Source organism: Anomaloglossus baeobatrachus, chromosome 2 (assembly GCF_048569485.1).
Source record: "Anomaloglossus baeobatrachus isolate aAnoBae1 chromosome 2, aAnoBae1.hap1, whole genome shotgun sequence".
In the NCBI taxonomy this organism is placed as follows: domain Eukaryota; kingdom Metazoa; phylum Chordata; class Amphibia; order Anura; family Aromobatidae; genus Anomaloglossus; species Anomaloglossus baeobatrachus.
The window spans coordinates 421,463,845-421,480,710 of NC_134354.1; the positions used below are offsets into that span (position 1 = coordinate 421,463,845).

The 16,866-nt window shown below is 41.9% G+C and overlaps 1 protein-coding gene across 1 annotated transcript in view; it reads right to left on the reverse strand.

Annotated features, from left to right (window-relative positions):
- Positions 1-16,611, reverse strand: part of SYNC (syncoilin, intermediate filament protein) — a 29,882-nt gene extending 13,271 nt beyond the window's left edge. The window contains exons 1-2 of the mRNA XM_075336170.1: positions 16,377-16,611; positions 4,772-5,540 (exon numbers count right to left, since the gene is read on the reverse strand). Coding sequence (XP_075192285.1) covers positions 4,772-5,540; positions 16,377-16,420 — 813 coding nt within the window. The 5' untranslated portion in view covers positions 16,421-16,611. The remainder of the gene's footprint in view (positions 1-4,771; positions 5,541-16,376) is intronic.
- Between the last annotated feature and the right edge of the window lie 255 nt (positions 16,612-16,866).

The following is a 16,866-nucleotide window of genomic DNA, read 5'->3' on the forward strand; positions in this document are numbered from 1 at the left end:
TGACCATTGAGGCCATTGATTTACTGGTTAAGCCATTAAACTAATGGGCATTATCTCATTTTTCTAAGACCAGGTAGAGACCACCAGATCAGTGTCACAGTAGGGAATAATAATATATTGTAATGTTTTTTTTTTCTTTTCAAACTATCACCTGCCTTTGCCCCAATTTTTAGAACGCTCTGTCAAATCCAACTATTAACCCCTTCACGACCAGCCGATTTTTCGCTTTCCGTTTTTTTTTTTTCGCCATTCTTTTTCTGAGAGACGTAACTTTTTTATTTTTCAGTCAATATGGTCATGTGAGGGCTTATTTTTTGCGGAACAAGCTGTACTTTTAAATCAAACCATAGGTTTTACCATATAGTGTACTGGAAAACAGCAAAAAAATTCAAAATGCAGAAAAATTGCAAAAAAAGTGCGATAGCACTATTGTTTTTGAGATATTTTATTCACTGTGTTCACTGTATGGTAAAACTGATGTGTGGGTGTGATGCCTCAGGTCAGTGCGAGTTCGTAGACACCAAACATGTATAGGTTTACTTTTATATAAGGGGTTAAAAAAAATTCGGAAGTTTGTCTGAAAAAAGTGGCGCACGTTTTACGCCATATTCCGTGACCCATAGCGTTCTCATTTTTCGGGATCTATGGCTCAGTGACGGCTTATTTTTTGCGACTCGAGCTGACGTTTTTAACGGTACCATTTTTGCGCAGATGCTACGTTTTGATCGCCTGTTATTGCATTTTGCGCAAAAGTTGTGGCGACAAAAAAACGTCATTTTGGCGTTTGGAATTTTTTTTGCCGCTACACCGTTTACTGATCAGATTAATTGATTTTATATTTTGATAGATCGGGCATTTCTGAACGCGGCGATACCAAATGTGTGTGTATTTTTTATTTTTTTAACCCTTTAATTTTCAATGGGGCGAAAGGGGGGTGATTTGAACTTTTAGGTTTTTTTGTTTTTTTTTTAAATTTTTTAAAACCTTTTTTTTTACTTTTTTTTTAAATTTTACTAGTCCCCCTAGGGGGCTATAGCGATCAGCAATCTGATCGCTCTGCACTATCTGCTGATCACAGCTACACAGCTGTAAACAGCAGATATGTGCACTTCCTGCTTCCCTGGCCTCCATACAAAGCGAAAGTGAAAGTGGTTCATGTCTAGCACAGGAGTCATCACATGACCCTGTGCTACCATGACAACCACCGGAAGTCATGTGATCATGTCACGTGACTTCCGGTATCGGGCGGTAAGTAAAACTTTTCCGCGATCGCGTTTAAAATGGCGCTGTCACATATTGACAGCGCCATTACAGGGGTTAAATGGCACGAGCAGATAACGATTCTGCTCGTGCCTAGCAGGCACACATCTCAGCTGTGAAAATCAGCTGAGATGTGCACCGATCACGGCATGCTGCTGCCGGCAGACCGCGGGCAGTAACGTTATAACCGCTAGGACGTAATTTTACTGCCCGCGGTCGTTAAGGGGTTAATGGAAGTCTTTGTTTAAACTGAGTCTGCCAGCAGTTTTGACCATGCACAACTGCTGACAGTAATAGATAGGATAGACATAGAGGTGTGAAAGGTAACCTGCCAGTCGATTCATGCTACCCAAACCACTGATACCACAAATTAGAGCCTGGCTGTATGAGGCAACTAGGTCTCTTCTCTCCTTAAGGTTCCTGGCTGGCTCTTCAACTGTTTTTTCTGAAACGTCATAGTAATTCAGAGAAGAACATACCTGGCTGCCTGTGGTTTGGGTAGCATGAATAGATTAAAGCGGTTGTCCACTACTTTTACATTGATTGGCTATACTTGGCATAGGTCATCAATGTCTGATCGGGCGGGGTCCGACACCTAGCACACCCGCCGATGAGCTGTTCCTAGTGTCGGTAGCAGGTGTCCAAAAATGCTCAGTTCTGGAGCTGCCCCATCTTCAAATAGTGTCCAGGTACTGCACATCCTTTTCCTATTGAGTTGAATAAAAGGCGGATGTGAAATACCCGGCCGCGGGCGTTATCAGTTGACGAGGCAGCTCCGGAACTGAGCATTTCCGGCAGCCTACTGCCAGCATCAACAACAGCTGATTGGTGAGGGTGTCGGACCAGACAAATGGACATTAATGACCTATCCTATAGGCCATTAATGTAAAAGTAGTGTTAACAACCCCTTTAACAGATTCCCTTTAAACATACCTCACTGTACTGTTTTAGGATCAGCATTAATGAGAAAATTAAAGTTAATTTTAGAAAGCCACTTGGCAGAAGTACTGTCAGATTTCTCCAATATGTCATCCAAAATAGTCTTACTATACTCTTGAATGATGGCTGTGGAGTCATCATTCAAGTGAGCCATCAATTGAGATCTGATAAGGTGGGTTCTGGATTTTTTAAGGCTGAGAACGGAGGGCATTTCAGCTGTTGGAGGACTTCTTTTTAAACAGTAATGTAAGTTATCTTTAAACAACTTTACATTTCTATCTAGTTCAGGGTCAAAACAGTTGAGAGACTCTTTAAAATAAATTTGTCAACATGAATTTATATGCATATGTACAAGTGCATCTCAATAAATTAGAATATTCTCAAAAAGTTAATTTATATCAGTAATTCAGTACAAAAAGGGAAACACATATATTATATAGTCATTACAAACAGTGATCTATTTCAAGTGTTTATTTCTGTTAATGTTGATGATTATGGCTTACAGCCAATGAAAATTCAAAAAGTCATTCTCAGAAAATTAGAATAATTACCACAAAACAACTGCAAAGGCTTCCTAAGCATTTAAAATGGTCCCTTAGTCTGATTCAGTAGGCTACACAATCATAGGGAAGACTGCTGACTTGACAGATATCCAGAAGGCAGTCATTAATGCAGTCCATAAGTTGGGTAAGCTACAAAAGGTCATTGCCAAAGAAGCTGACTGTTCAGAGAGTGCTGTATCCAAGCATATTAATGGAAGGTTGAGTGAAGGGAAAAAGTGTGGTAGAAAAAGGTGTACAAGCAGCTGGCATAATTGCAGCCTTGATTGGATTCAGAAAAGGCCATTCAAACATTTGGGGGAGATTCATAAAAAGTGGACTGCTGCTGGAGTCAGTGCTTCAAGAGCTACCACACACAGACGTATCCAGGACATGGGCTACAACTGTTGCATTCCTTGTGTCAAGCCACTCATGACCAACAGACAACGCCAGAAGTGTCTTACCTGGACCAAGGAGAAAAAGAACTGGACTGTTGCTCAGTGGTCCAAGGTGTTTTTTTCAGATGAAAGTAATTTTGCATTTCATTTGGAAATCAAGGTCCCAGAGTCTGGAGGAAGAGTGGAGAGGCCACAATCCAAGCTGCCTGAGGTCTAGTGTGAAGTTTCCCCAATCGGTGATGGTTTGGGGAGCCATGTCATCTGCTGGTGTAGGTCCACTGTGTTTTATCAATACCAAAATCAGCACAACTGTCTACTAGGAAATTTTAGAGCACTTCATGCTTCTTTCTGCCAACAAGCTTTTTGGAGATGGAAATTTCATTTTCCAGCAGTATATGGCACCTGTCCACACTGCCAAAAGTACCAATACCTGTTTTCATAACCATGGTATCCCTGTGCTTGATTGGCCAGCAAACTCGCCTGACCTAAACCCCATAAAGAATATATGGGGTATTGGCAAGAGAAAGTTGAAAGCCATCAGACCCAACAATGCAGATGAGCTGAAGGCTTCTATCAAAGCAATCTGGGCTTCCATAACACCTCAGCAGTGCCACAGGCTGATCGCCTCCATGCCACGCTGCATTGATGCAGTAATTCATGCAAAAGGAACCCTGACCAAGTAATGAATGCATTTACTGTACATACTTTTCAGTAGGCGCCAACATTTCTGAGTTTAAAATCATTTTTTCAGTTGCTCTTATATAACATTCTAATTTTCTGAGATATGACTTTTGTGTTTTCATTGGCTGTAAGCCATAATCATCAAAATTAACAGAAATAAACAAGTGAAATAGATCACTCTGTAATGACTCTATATAAAGTGTTTCCCTTTTTGTATTGAATTACTGAAATAAATTAACTTTTTGAGGATATTCTAATTTCTTGAGATGCACTTGTACATTGCCATCAGTATGATTTTGTATACTGCAGTGTAATTAAATACAATCAGTTATGACGAATTAGGCAGTAGAAACGTTGTACTGTTCAATAACTTTTTTTTTTCACATATCTACAGTTCTTATAACCTTGGAAACAGCTAACTACATACTGTTTTTATCAATCATATTAGCATCTGTTTTTATAAGCTTTAGGCTGACTGCAGAGGAGCATATGAAAAATTATTTCGGTTTCATCCAAAAACCGGGGCCGATTTTTCAACCAACTTTTATCCTATTTTCTCCTGTGTGCCATCTGTGTGTTTGTTTTAGTAAAGACTTATGATATTGGTGTGCTGTCTGTATGCGATCCTTTTTCACATGTCCATATTAGAAAACGTGTATGATCAAATAGTTTCCTAGGTTTATAATAGAAATGTATCCTTAAAAATCGGATGCCACATAGATGTTCTATGTGGCATCAGAGTTTATTTTTTTTACACCCCCATAGACTTGAATTGGTAGTGTATGCAGTAATTTTTTTTCTCAAGGACAGTCTGTCAAAGAGAAAAATAGTTCATCTGAACAGCCCTATTGAGTAACATTGGTCAGTGTGCTGTCTGTCCGATCAAAAATCGGACAACACAGGACTGATTTATACACTAGTCTGCTTGAGCCATAAACCTAACTCAGTCCATACCCTGTATAGCAGCACTTCATCTCCTCTCTTTTTCTTGATGAGATGAATTTGTTCTTGTAGACTGCTCTTCTGAACCTGTAGTTTGCAGGCTTCTCCTTGGAGTGGCCTTATCTCTTCTCTCAACCTTAGCAACTCTTCCTGTGTATGTCTTAGGGCCTGTGCACCTTTTTCAGCACGCTCTAACAATTGAAGAAGTTTGGATTCATAATGACCCTGGAGGGTACTGTGCTGTTCCTCAGTTAGGCTTTGTAGTTCTGCAGAGAGCCGTCGTCTCTCCTGCAGTTCACGTGAGATTCGTCTGCGTGGAGCTCTAAGTCTTTGTTCTTCCCCCTGTCTCTGTTGAGAAAAAATATTCCGCAGTTGGGAAAGCTCCTCTGTCAACCGAGCTGCAACACCTTCTAGATCCTCTTGTTCTGCTGATTTCTGAGCTAATTCCTCACGCCGATTTTGAAGTTCGTATTGGTATGCTACACATTCTTTAGTCACTTGGAACAATCTGCGGCGTATTCCACGTATTTCTTCCCTCAAAGAGTCCCTCTCCAGTTCTGCTCGTGCTTTCTGTCCATATGCCTGCACTACGTCTTCATGTGCCTGTTGTACTGCTTCCAAAGAGGGCTCCTGAAGTAAGGCTAGCTCACATATGAGCTCATCTCGCTCCCTTTCCAAGTCTTCCACAGCAGTGATACAATACTGGAATCTTATCCCTATGTCTTCTAGGGACAAAAGTTCTGAAGAGGCTGGTAAAGAAGGACTGGACTCGGCACATACCCTAGAGAGATAGGAAATAACTTAAATAAATAAATTGTGTAGCTCACAAATCAATAGTACAAGAAAACATCAGAAAATGAGTACTATATCGTATTAAAGAAATCTGCTTCTTTCTCCATTTATCAGTCACTACTATCTCTGCATTAATTTTTCACACTCAATAACTGCTTGAATTTGTCTTCAAATTTGTTTTTTGTGAAGAGTCAAATTACAGTTTTTGCCCTTTAAGTCTGTAGAGATATGAAGGTAAAGAATTTGGAAGGAGAAAATAATAGTGCACACCAAAAGAAATTGCTGAGGCCTCTCGTGCATCAGGAATAGCTGCTTAACAGGCAGGATATAAGTCACATAATGGCCCAAAATAATGATATTCCACATTTAAACACACAACAACTTATTCTGATCTAAAAATTACTTTGGCCTCGATTAATCAAAGATTTTACAATAACATGTGCTGTAAATGCTTTAAAAGATCAAAGTTCTAGTTGCACCAAACTTTTGAGACTTTTAATATTTCCATGCCAGTTTCTCCCAGGTCCGCCCAAGTAGGTGGGGCTGTGAGAAGACACTTCGGCTTGTCTAATTCATGACAAGCTGTGGTGTTCTGTACACTAGAAATCTCACTCCAATCCCTGACTGTTGTAAGATTTCTGATGTAGCATATAAATTCATGCAACTCATCTGATGAGGCATACACTTCTTCATGAATCAGGAGTGTCTGACTCCACCTTGCCCTTGTCGGGGGAATTTGCCCCTAATCGGGGCCTTTGTATTTCTAGGATTGGATATCTCCAAATCGTCTTTTAAGATTAATGTCAGTTAACATAATTGTATAAAATAGAACCACTGCCAAATCTGTAAAAATGAGGATTAAAAACACCATACAGTTGGGAAAATAAGTATTTGATACACTGCCGATTTTGTATGTTTTGCCAACTGCAAAGAATGGAGAGGTCTGTAATTGTTATCGGAGGTACACTTCAACTGTGACAGACAGAATTCACCCCCCCCCCCCAAAAAAAATACAGAAAATAGCATTGTATGATTTTTAAATACTTAATTTGCATTTTATTCCATGAAATAAGTATTTGCTCATATACCAACCATCAAGAATTTTGCCTCTCGCAGACCTGTTGGGTTTTTTTTGCTTTAAGAAGCCCTCCTACTCTGTCTCATTAACTGTATTAATTGCACCTGTTACCTGTATAAAAGACTCCTGTCCACACAGTCATTCACACTCCAACCTCTCCACATGGCCAAGACCAAAGATCTGTTTAACCCCTTTACGTCCTTGGTCGCCTCTCTCCGGGGTTAGTGCCATAATCCCTGCACATGTCTGCTGATCCGATCAGTAGACGTGTGGCTAACAGACGCAGGTGGATCGGAGATCCACTCACACCTGTTTATTCTCTTAGATCGCGCTGTCAAATACTGATAGCGTGATTTAAGTGGCCGCAGTGGGGATCGTGCTGTTCCCAGCCGTTATCGGCAGCCCCCTGACGCAATCATGGGGCACCAATGTGTTGTCATGGTAGCGCACAGTCAGCTGATGACCCCTGACGCTGCCATGACTCACTTCCTGTGAGAGTCTTCTGAGCGCTCACAGGAGACGAGCATTTCTACTGATCAGAGCGATGCTGCTCTGATCATTAGAAATGCTCAGGTGATCGGATGGTGCAGAGATAAAGTCCCCTTGGGGACTAGTGAAATCAATAAAAAAAGAGTAAAAAAAAGTTTTTAAAAAAATATGAAAAAAAACCCCAAAACTGTTGAAATCACCCCCTTTTCGCCCCATTGAAAATAAAGTTTAAAAAAATTACACATTTGGTATTACAGAAATGCCTGATCTATCAAAATATAAAATCAATTAATATGATCGGTACATGGTGTAGCGAGGAACAAATTCAAAAAGCCAAAATTATGTTTTTTGGTCACTGCAACATTTCTTTAAAATGCAATAATCGGCGATCAAAACATTGTATCTACAAAAAAATGATATAATTAAAAATGTCAGATCAAGACAGAAAAAGAGCCATCACTAAGTCCCAGATCCTGAAAAATGAGAATGCTCGGAAAATGGCGACAGAAGCGCCGTTCTTATTTTGGACAAACTTCTGAATTTTTTTCACCCCTTAGATCAGGGGTGTAAGAAGAGATCCAGCGCAGAAAGGATGGCACTCTTCAATCTAAATTTCCATATGGTTTATTCCATGTGCACACATGTGAAAGGTAGGTACAGACAGCCCCTAAGCAGGGGAAAAAATGACTAGCGACGCATTTCGACCGTATTACACGGTCTTAGTCATGTAACTGACTATATATTAGATCAGGGGTGGGGAACCTTTTTACTGCCAGGGGGCCATTTGTAAATTTCTACCAACCTTTGGGGGCCGCACAAAATTATCAATGTGAAAATTAACCAGCTATATTTGATCAAGCAATTAATTAACTCGCACCTACTGTGGTGGTTAGAGCTGCTTCTCATTGGTGCGGTGGTTAATTTTCGATTATATTGAGCACGTAACATTGCTTTTTACAACTGCTTTTCCAGGTTTGTCCCTGTCTGGAGCGCAGTCAACTGTTTGTGATAATAAGATTGGTATATCATATATATCACATAACAGATGCTGGGACTGCTGTATATACATCACAGGAGACATTGGGGACACATGCAACACACTAGGGGCTGGGGACATGTATATGCCCCAGCTCCTTCTGTGATGTATATGATCCAGTCCCTCCTGTAATGTATATGCCGCCAGCCCCTCTTGTGATGTGTATGCCCCCAGATTCTCTACTGTGATGTATATGCATCAGCGTCTCCAATGTGATATATATGCCTCAACTTCTCCTTTGATGTCTATGCCTCCAGCTTTTCCAATGTGATGTATTTGGCCCATCCCCTCCTGTGATATATATACCCCCGCACCTCCAAAGTGAATTATATGCCCCCAGCCCCTCCTGTTGTGTATATGCCCCAGCTCCTCATGTGATGTGTATATCACAGTTTATATCACAGGAGACGCTGGGGGCATACACATCACAGGAGATGCTGGGGGCATACATATCACAAGGGGGTGGACATACACATCACTGGAGGGGTTCAGGGCATACACATCACATGAGGGGCTGGGGCATATACATCACATGAGACGCTGGGGCATATACATCACAAGAGACGCTGGGGCACAGACATCACTTGGAGGCATATATATGGCTGAGGGGCACAGACAGCACTTGGAAGGGCACAGACAACACTGGGCACAAACATCACTGGGGAACAGGCATCACTAGGGGGGCACGGACATAACTGGGGGACACGGTCAGCACTGGAGGAGCACAGGCATCACTGGGGGTTACGGACATCATTGAGGGATGAGGGGGGCACGGATATCGCGACGGGAGCACGGACAGCACTAGGGGGGCACTAAAGGATAACACTTGCGGAGCACAGACATCACTAGGGGAACACGGACATCACTTGGGGGTGGGAATGGGGCAGCACTTCTGGAAAAAAAGACATCACTAGGTTGTCACGAACAGCACAGGGGAACATGGCCATCACTTTGGGGCACAGCACTGGGGGGTGGCACACAGCACAGGGGGAGGGGGCCCACAGCACTATAGGTGGCACACACACAGCACTGGGTTGCACATAGTACTGTGGGTTGCATACAGCACAGGGGCACAGCGCTGGAAGCTGTGAAGCTGCTGCTCATCTTCTGTGGGACGGGAGTGCAGAGCGCTAACCCCGCCAACAAAGTAAGTCCTGAGCCAGTGTCAGGACCCAATAGTACGCTCACGCAGTGCTCAGTAGTGAACGCTTCGGCCAGATTCACACATCGCATCATGCGGCAGGGCCGCACACTCTCCTGACAGGAGCGTCTCAGCTGCATAGAAATACATGCAGCCAACCCGCTCCTGTCAGGAGAGTGTGTGGTCCTGCCAGGTGATGAGATGCGAGACTTGCACGAAAGTCATTCACAAGTGTGACTCTGGAATGCGCGTCCTCGCAGCGCACATGGGGATTTAAAGCGCCAGTGGCCGGCAAGAAGCGATGGTCGGCCCAAGCACTGCGGCCCGAGGAGTCTGCCCAAGGGTCGCAGAAAACTAGCTCATGGGCCGCATATGGCCTGCGGGACGGAGGTTCCCCATCCCTGCCTTAGATATAAGTGTACATGTTTGGTATCTACGAATTTGTACCAACATGAGGCAATTATGTTTTACCATATAGTGAACATGGTGAATAAACCCCCCCTAAAACAATTGTGCAATTGCACTTTTTTCACTATTTCTCCACATCTACATTTTTTTTCCCATTTTACAGCACACTACATGGTAAAACTAATGTTTCAAAAGTACAACTCATCCTGCAAAAACAAGCCCTCATATGGCATTATTGATGGAAAAATCAAAAAGTTATGGCTCTCGGAAGAAGGGGTGTAAAAAAATTAAAATTGGAAAATTGCCAGGGGTTGAAGGGGTTAAGGACACCAGGGACAAAATTATAGACCATCACAAGGCAAGTCATGTTTGGAAGAAGAAGGATGAGTACAACCCCAAGTAAACCGTACCAACCATGAAACATGGGGGTGGAAACATCATACTTTATGGGTGGTTTTCTGCAAAGGTGACAAGGCGACTGCACTGTATTGAAGGAAGGATGGATGGGGTCATGTATCGGGAAATTTTGGCTAACAACCTCCTTCCTTCAGTAAAAGCATTGAAGATGGGTCATGGATGGGTTTTCCAGCATGACAATGACCCTAAACACACAGCCAGAGGCAACTAAGGAGTGGCTCCGTAAGGAACATTTCAAGATCCTCAAGTGGCCTAGACAGTCTCCAGACCTGAACCCAATAGAAAATCTTTGGAGGGAGCTGAAACTTAATGTTGCCCAGTGACAGCCCCGAAACCTGAAAGATCTGTAGGAAATCTATATGGAGGAGTGGGCCAAAATCCCTGCTGCAGTGTGTGCAAACTAGATTACAGGAAATGGCTGACCTATGTAATTGCAAACAAAGATCTCTGTATCACAAATTAACTTGTGTTTCTATTGTATCAAATACTTATTTCATGCAATAAAATGCTAAATATGTTTTTTAAAAATCACAATGTGATTTTCTGGATTTTTTTTTTCTGTCAGTTTAAGTGTACCTAAAAATTACAGACCTCTCCATTTTTTTGAAAATGGGGAACACTTGCAAAATTTGCAGTGTATTTTAATTTCCCCAGCGTGTGTGTGAGTGTGTGTGTGTGTGTGTGTGTGTGTGTGTGTGTGTGTATATGAATTTACTGGTTTTTGTTCATTGTACCCAAAAAATTCCTCAACTGCTTGTACAAAAAATTAAGCCCTCATACAGCTCTGTTCAAGAAAAAATAAAAAAGTACAGCTTGCAGAATATTACTACGAAATAAACCCTTTTTTATAAATAAGCATTTTTTACGTTATATTAGCAAATCATAAAAAAACCTATATAAATCTGGTATCACTGTAGTCCCACTGGCCCAAAGAATAAAGCCATTTTATCACTTAATGTACAGTGAACAACGCAAAAAAACCCAAACATTTTTATACTACTATTTGTTCATTCCACCTCCCAAAAATCTGAATAAGGCTCAGTTCACCTTTATCGTGTGCTCTCTGTTGAACACTTACACCACAAAAATGAGATTCAAACAAAACCCCCAATGGAACTACTCACTATAATGAGGCAGTTGAAGTCACTTTGGACTCCATCTGTTCTCTGTCCCAGCAGTGTCCCATCATTTTAGGTGTCTTTTTAGTACACAAGTGTGGTCGATCACAGTTGTGTCCATTCCTAAAAAAGATGGATACTACCGCAACAGATGCCAAACTGAGTTCAAAGTGTAACCACCTGCCTCATTATAGTGAGTGGTTTCATCCGAATTGCATTTTTGTGGAATTTAAACAGAACCCTCGATCTAAGGGTGGCTTTACACGCTACAATATCGGTACCGATATCGCTAGCATGCGACCCACCCCCATCGTTTGTGCGAAATGGGCATATCGCTGCCCTTCGCGCACAAAATCGCGCACCCCCGTCACACATACTTACCTGCATAGCGACGTCGCTGTGACCGGCGTACCGCCTCCTTTCTAAGGGGGCAGTCCGTTTGGCGTCACAGCAACGTCACTAAGCGGCCGCCCAATGAAAGCGGAGGGGCGGAGATGAGCGGGACGAACATCCCGCCCACCTCCTTCCTTCCGCATTGTGGCCGGCGGCAGGTAAGGAGATGTTCCTCGTTCCTACGGGGGTCACACAGCGATGTGCACTGCTGCAGGAACGAGGAACAACAACGGCAAAGCGATAGTATTGATAATTGGGTGCGGACCCCCATGTCAACGAGGAGCGATTTTGGACGTTTTTGCAACGATCCAAAATCGCTCCTTGGAGTCACACACTACGAGATCGCTACAGCGGCCGGATGTGCGTCACACATTCCGTGACCCCAACAAGATCGCTGTAGCAAAATCGTAGCGTGTAAAGCCCACTTAAGTGCTCAGCATGGAACATGTGATCCCAGTCTTATACTGAAAGCGATCAAAAAATGTTATGTAGCCAAAAATGTTACTAATAAAAACCCTAACTTACCCCTACGCAAAACTAGTCCCCCAATCAGATTCGTTATCTGTAACTAGAAATACACAATTCCTGTCATGTCACTGCATTGTTACTGTTTTGCTCCTAAAAATCTAAATTTCTATTATTTTATAAATCCATCTTTAGCTTTCAATACTGCCTGAATCCTTCTGGGCATGCTCTCAAGCAGATTCAAGCATGTCTCAACAGAAATCTGATCCCAGGTCTCTTCTGCATATTCCCAATGTTGGTGTATATTGGTCAACTCACTTGGGAAAAGCGGGCTTTACACGGTACGATATATCTAACGAGATGTCGGCGGGGTCTCGTCGTAAGTGACACACATCCGGCATTGTTAGTAATATTGTAGCGTGTGACAGCTATGAATGAGCAGAAATACTCACCTTCTCATTCATCGCTGACACGTCGCTCATTTTCTAAAAATCGAGTTGTTCCGGTTGTTTAATGTTCCCAAGGCAGCACACATCGCTCCGTGTGACACCCCGGGAACGATGAACTGCAGCTTACCTGTGTCCCGCCGGCAATGCGGAAGGAAGGAGGTGGGCAGGATGTTTACGTCCCGCTCATCTCCTCCCCTCCGCATCTATTGGCTGGCCTCTGTGTGACGTCGCTGAGACGCCGAACGTCCCTCCCCTTTAGGAAGTGGATGTTCGCCGCCCACAGCGAGGTCGTTTGGAAGGTAAGTACGTGTGATGGGGGGGTTACAGGATTGTGCGACACGGGCAACAAATTGCCCATGATGCACAAACGATGGGGGCGGGTGCGATCGCAAATGTGATCGCACAATTAATTGTAACGTGTAAAGCAGGCTTTAGCTTTTTCTTCAACTCTACCCACAAGTGTTTGATTGGGTTGAGGTCTGGGAACTGTGGAGGCCAATTCAGCACATTTACTTCATACTTCATTGTCATTGAACCATTTCTTCGCCAATCTCAACGTATATTCTGGCAAAAAAATCACATAAAAACTGCACGCGTTATGATGCAGTTTTGATGCAGGTTTTTTTTGCTAGGAGATATATGGTGTTTAAATTTCATCAAAAAAATCTTCATCTCTTGGCAAAAAAAGCACAAAAAACATTTTTTTTTTGTTTGTTTTTTTATGCAGTTTCATTGCAGCTTTCTGCCAGAAGATGCAAATTTGGAGCAGAAATATTTTGCAGACATTTCAGCGCCAAATTTGTATCTCCTGGCAGAAAACCCCACCAAAACGGCATCAAAACAGTTTTTGTGCATTGTTTTGCCAAGAGATGCAGATTTTGTTCAGAAATTTACACACATATTTCTGCACCAAATCTGCATCTCCTGGTAAAAAAAAAATCGCATCCCTATCGCACCAAAACCGCATCATGTTTTTTGCCAGAAGATACATATTTGGTGCAGGAATATGGTATATAAATTTCAATACCAAATCTGCATCTCTTGGCAAAAACACGTGATTTTCTGCTAGGTGAAGCAGGTCTATGAACTCAGTGATCTCATCCGAGTTGAGGTGACTGAGTTTAATGAGGTCATCTGCGGTCAGGTTACCTGTGGTCACAGGTGGGGTACTGCAGGAATCTCCAGTTGTGACAGCAAATAAATTGAGTGACATCATCGCTGCGGCTTAGTCAGTCTCTGCCTGAAGCAACACCATTCCGACATGTACTGTGCCCATGCGCTGTACCTTATGCATGTAACAGAGGTGGAATCGTCGTGGGACTGCGTATGGATTACATTGGACCTGGGTGTTTGGTTTTAATAAAGGGGTGAAAGAGGTTGGGTTTTTGTATTTTATTTCAAATAAAAAATTTTTTCTGTGTTTTGTGTTTTACTTCTTTTTACTTACAGATTAATAATGAAGGGGGTGTTAATAGATGCCTCCCAGTACTACCCAACGGCTTAGTTGCAGCTGTGAGCAGTCATTAACCCCTTATTACCCTGATTGCCACCGCACCAGGGCAATTGAGATGAGCTGGGTAAAGTTTGGGATTATCGCATCCAATGGAGGCAACAATTTTGTGCAGCTGCAGGCTGCTCTTTTTAGTCTGGGGTTGCCCAATAACCATGAGTCTCCCCAGTCTGAGAATACCAGCCCCCCAGCTTTCAGCTTTATCATGGCTGGGTATCAAAAGTAGGGGAGGACCACGAACCGGTTTTTAAAATTATTTAACTTTTTTTTTTTTTAAATGTCGCATGGGGTCCCTCTTGATGCACAGCCAAGATAAGCACAGGGCTGTGGGCTGCAGCCTATAGCCGAATGCTTTATTTGTGCTGGGTATCATAATATTAGGGGGACCCCATGCCAATTTTTTTCATTTATTTATTTTTACACCAATATAGATATGCAGACAGTGTGTGTGACTCCAAGCAGTCAGACATGCTGTCACACATGGTGGGGGCACAGTCTGACTGCAACCAATCACATACACCAGGACTGCTAATGGGCAGGGGAAGCAGTGCAAATATATGAAGGAAAATAAGCGGCCTTGGAAGTAGTGTTACAGCCACGCAGTAGACTGGTAAGTATAATGCGCCTGCTTTTCCCTATTTTGTATATTTTGCCTTTATTTTTTTTAATTGCCTGAGTTGTCGGATCCAGATAGGTAACTGTAGTTCCCTGAGAACTCCAAGCCCGGGGTCGGTGAACGGGTACTTGTGAACCCGCGCGGATCTGGACTTTTACAATCTGGGTCCGCCCATCACTACTTCTAAGGCCTGGCATTTGTCCAAACAGAGGTTTCTGAACATGTGTAGGGTATTAACACACTCATTTTTAACTGGGTAACAAATTGTGGGGTTCATTTTCTCGTGCTATCCATTTTAAAAGTGAAAAATTTGGGTATAAAGCAACATTTTTTAAATGAAAAATTAAAATGTTTTTTTTTTCCATTCCGCCTTGCATTAATTTCAGTGTAGCAACTGAAGGGTAAACAAATTTCTTTGCACCAGTTTTGAAGTATTTGAGGGGTGCAGTTTTTAAAATACTATAACTTTTGGGTATTTTCCCATATATAAACCCTGCAAAGTCCATTTAAATCTGAATTGGTCCCAAAAGAAATAGGTTTTGTAAATTGATTGAAAAAAATAAAAAATTGCTGGTAAACTTTTGACCCTCCTAACATAGTAACAGAGTGAAATGAAGTTTGAAAAATTATGCAGATGTAAAGTTGATATACGGGAAATATTATTTAATAATTATTTTCTACAGCATGACTAACTGCTTTGATGATATAAAAACTGAAAGTTTGAAATTGGTAATTTTAAAAATAGTTCAACAAAACTCCTATATTTTCACAAATATATCAACCTAAATTTACCACTAATATGAAGCACAATGTGTCACAAAAACAAATCTCCAAATCACTGGAATATGTTAAAGCATTCCAGATTTATTAATCTACATAGGGCTCGCTTACACAAGAGAATAAATCGGAAGAGTGCAATCCCAAATAAAAGGGATTGTACTTGCACCAATGTTATTTTTTTCCCAGCTGTAAACGGCATGAGAAAAAAATTGCAGCATGATGCAATTTGACTCTGAAAATGGTACAGTGCAAGAAAAAAAATTAAATGCCATTCAGACCATCACTATGGCATCTGATTATTATTGATACATAAGTTTAACATGGGATTCTGTAAATGGTCCTGTAAAAAAATAATACTTGCTGAGTGAAAAATGGATTGCACACGGACAACGCACAAAGGACAAGTTAGAAAAAAAAAATCATCCCACTTAACTGGATGAGAATTGGACTGATTTTAGTTGCAATTATAGGGCGTGCTGTAAAACTTTAAGTATTTTTAATTATTTTATAGAAAAATCATTTTGTTATATATTCATGAAAAACATAAAAAATTACACACTAAGCTGTTGTAACACTGCAAATTGAATTTCCTTCCGTGACAACTTCTAAGTGTGCTGCTGCTTCTTGTAGGATCTGATCTGCTTCATCTGTGTGCCATAAGGTGAGCTATTACTGCAGCTACATAATTGAAGGCAGACACCGTCCTTAGCCACATTGATGTCATTTTATGAATTATCTATCATTATCGATTTCAAGTATGCATTTGTATAATAATCTCTCCTCACCCCTACATTCTTAGCCTATGAATTTCTCATTTCTTATGCTGCACTTAATTTTTTATCTATGTTTGTCTACATATTGCTCTGCCTACATCTAGAAGAGTGCATGCATTGTTGCTGGATTGCTATTATATGTAGAATCTTACCTCCCTTCTTGGGAACGTTCTCCTTCTTCCTCCGGACTGGACATCTCATCTGCACAAACTGACTCCTCTGTTATTAATAAACGGTGCACAAGAGCCTGTGGGTAATGTTTCCCCCTTCATAGCCAGGGTGAGACTTGTAAGCTGTCACTTTATCTTCTACATGCTTTACACAGAACTTGGGCCTTAGAGTCTAGCTGGGCACGCCTGAGATGACACTGCAGCTCTTTTCCTGGCAGAGCTATCTTTTCGTTAGCCGGGGGTTAATTTGCACAGTTCCAGAAATGCAAGGATTGGCTAATCCAATATATATCTGTGAGCTGCACCCAGTCTGCTTGGTCAGGCCCAGTGAGATGCCTGTGCAAGCACCAGACACAGCACCATTTTACAGAGTTTTACTGCAACAGGATGGAATTGGAAGAAAAAGTTGTGCTAATTTAGAAATTATTACTTATAGCAAAGATGAAACTTCGGCTGTACATTACCTAGGCCA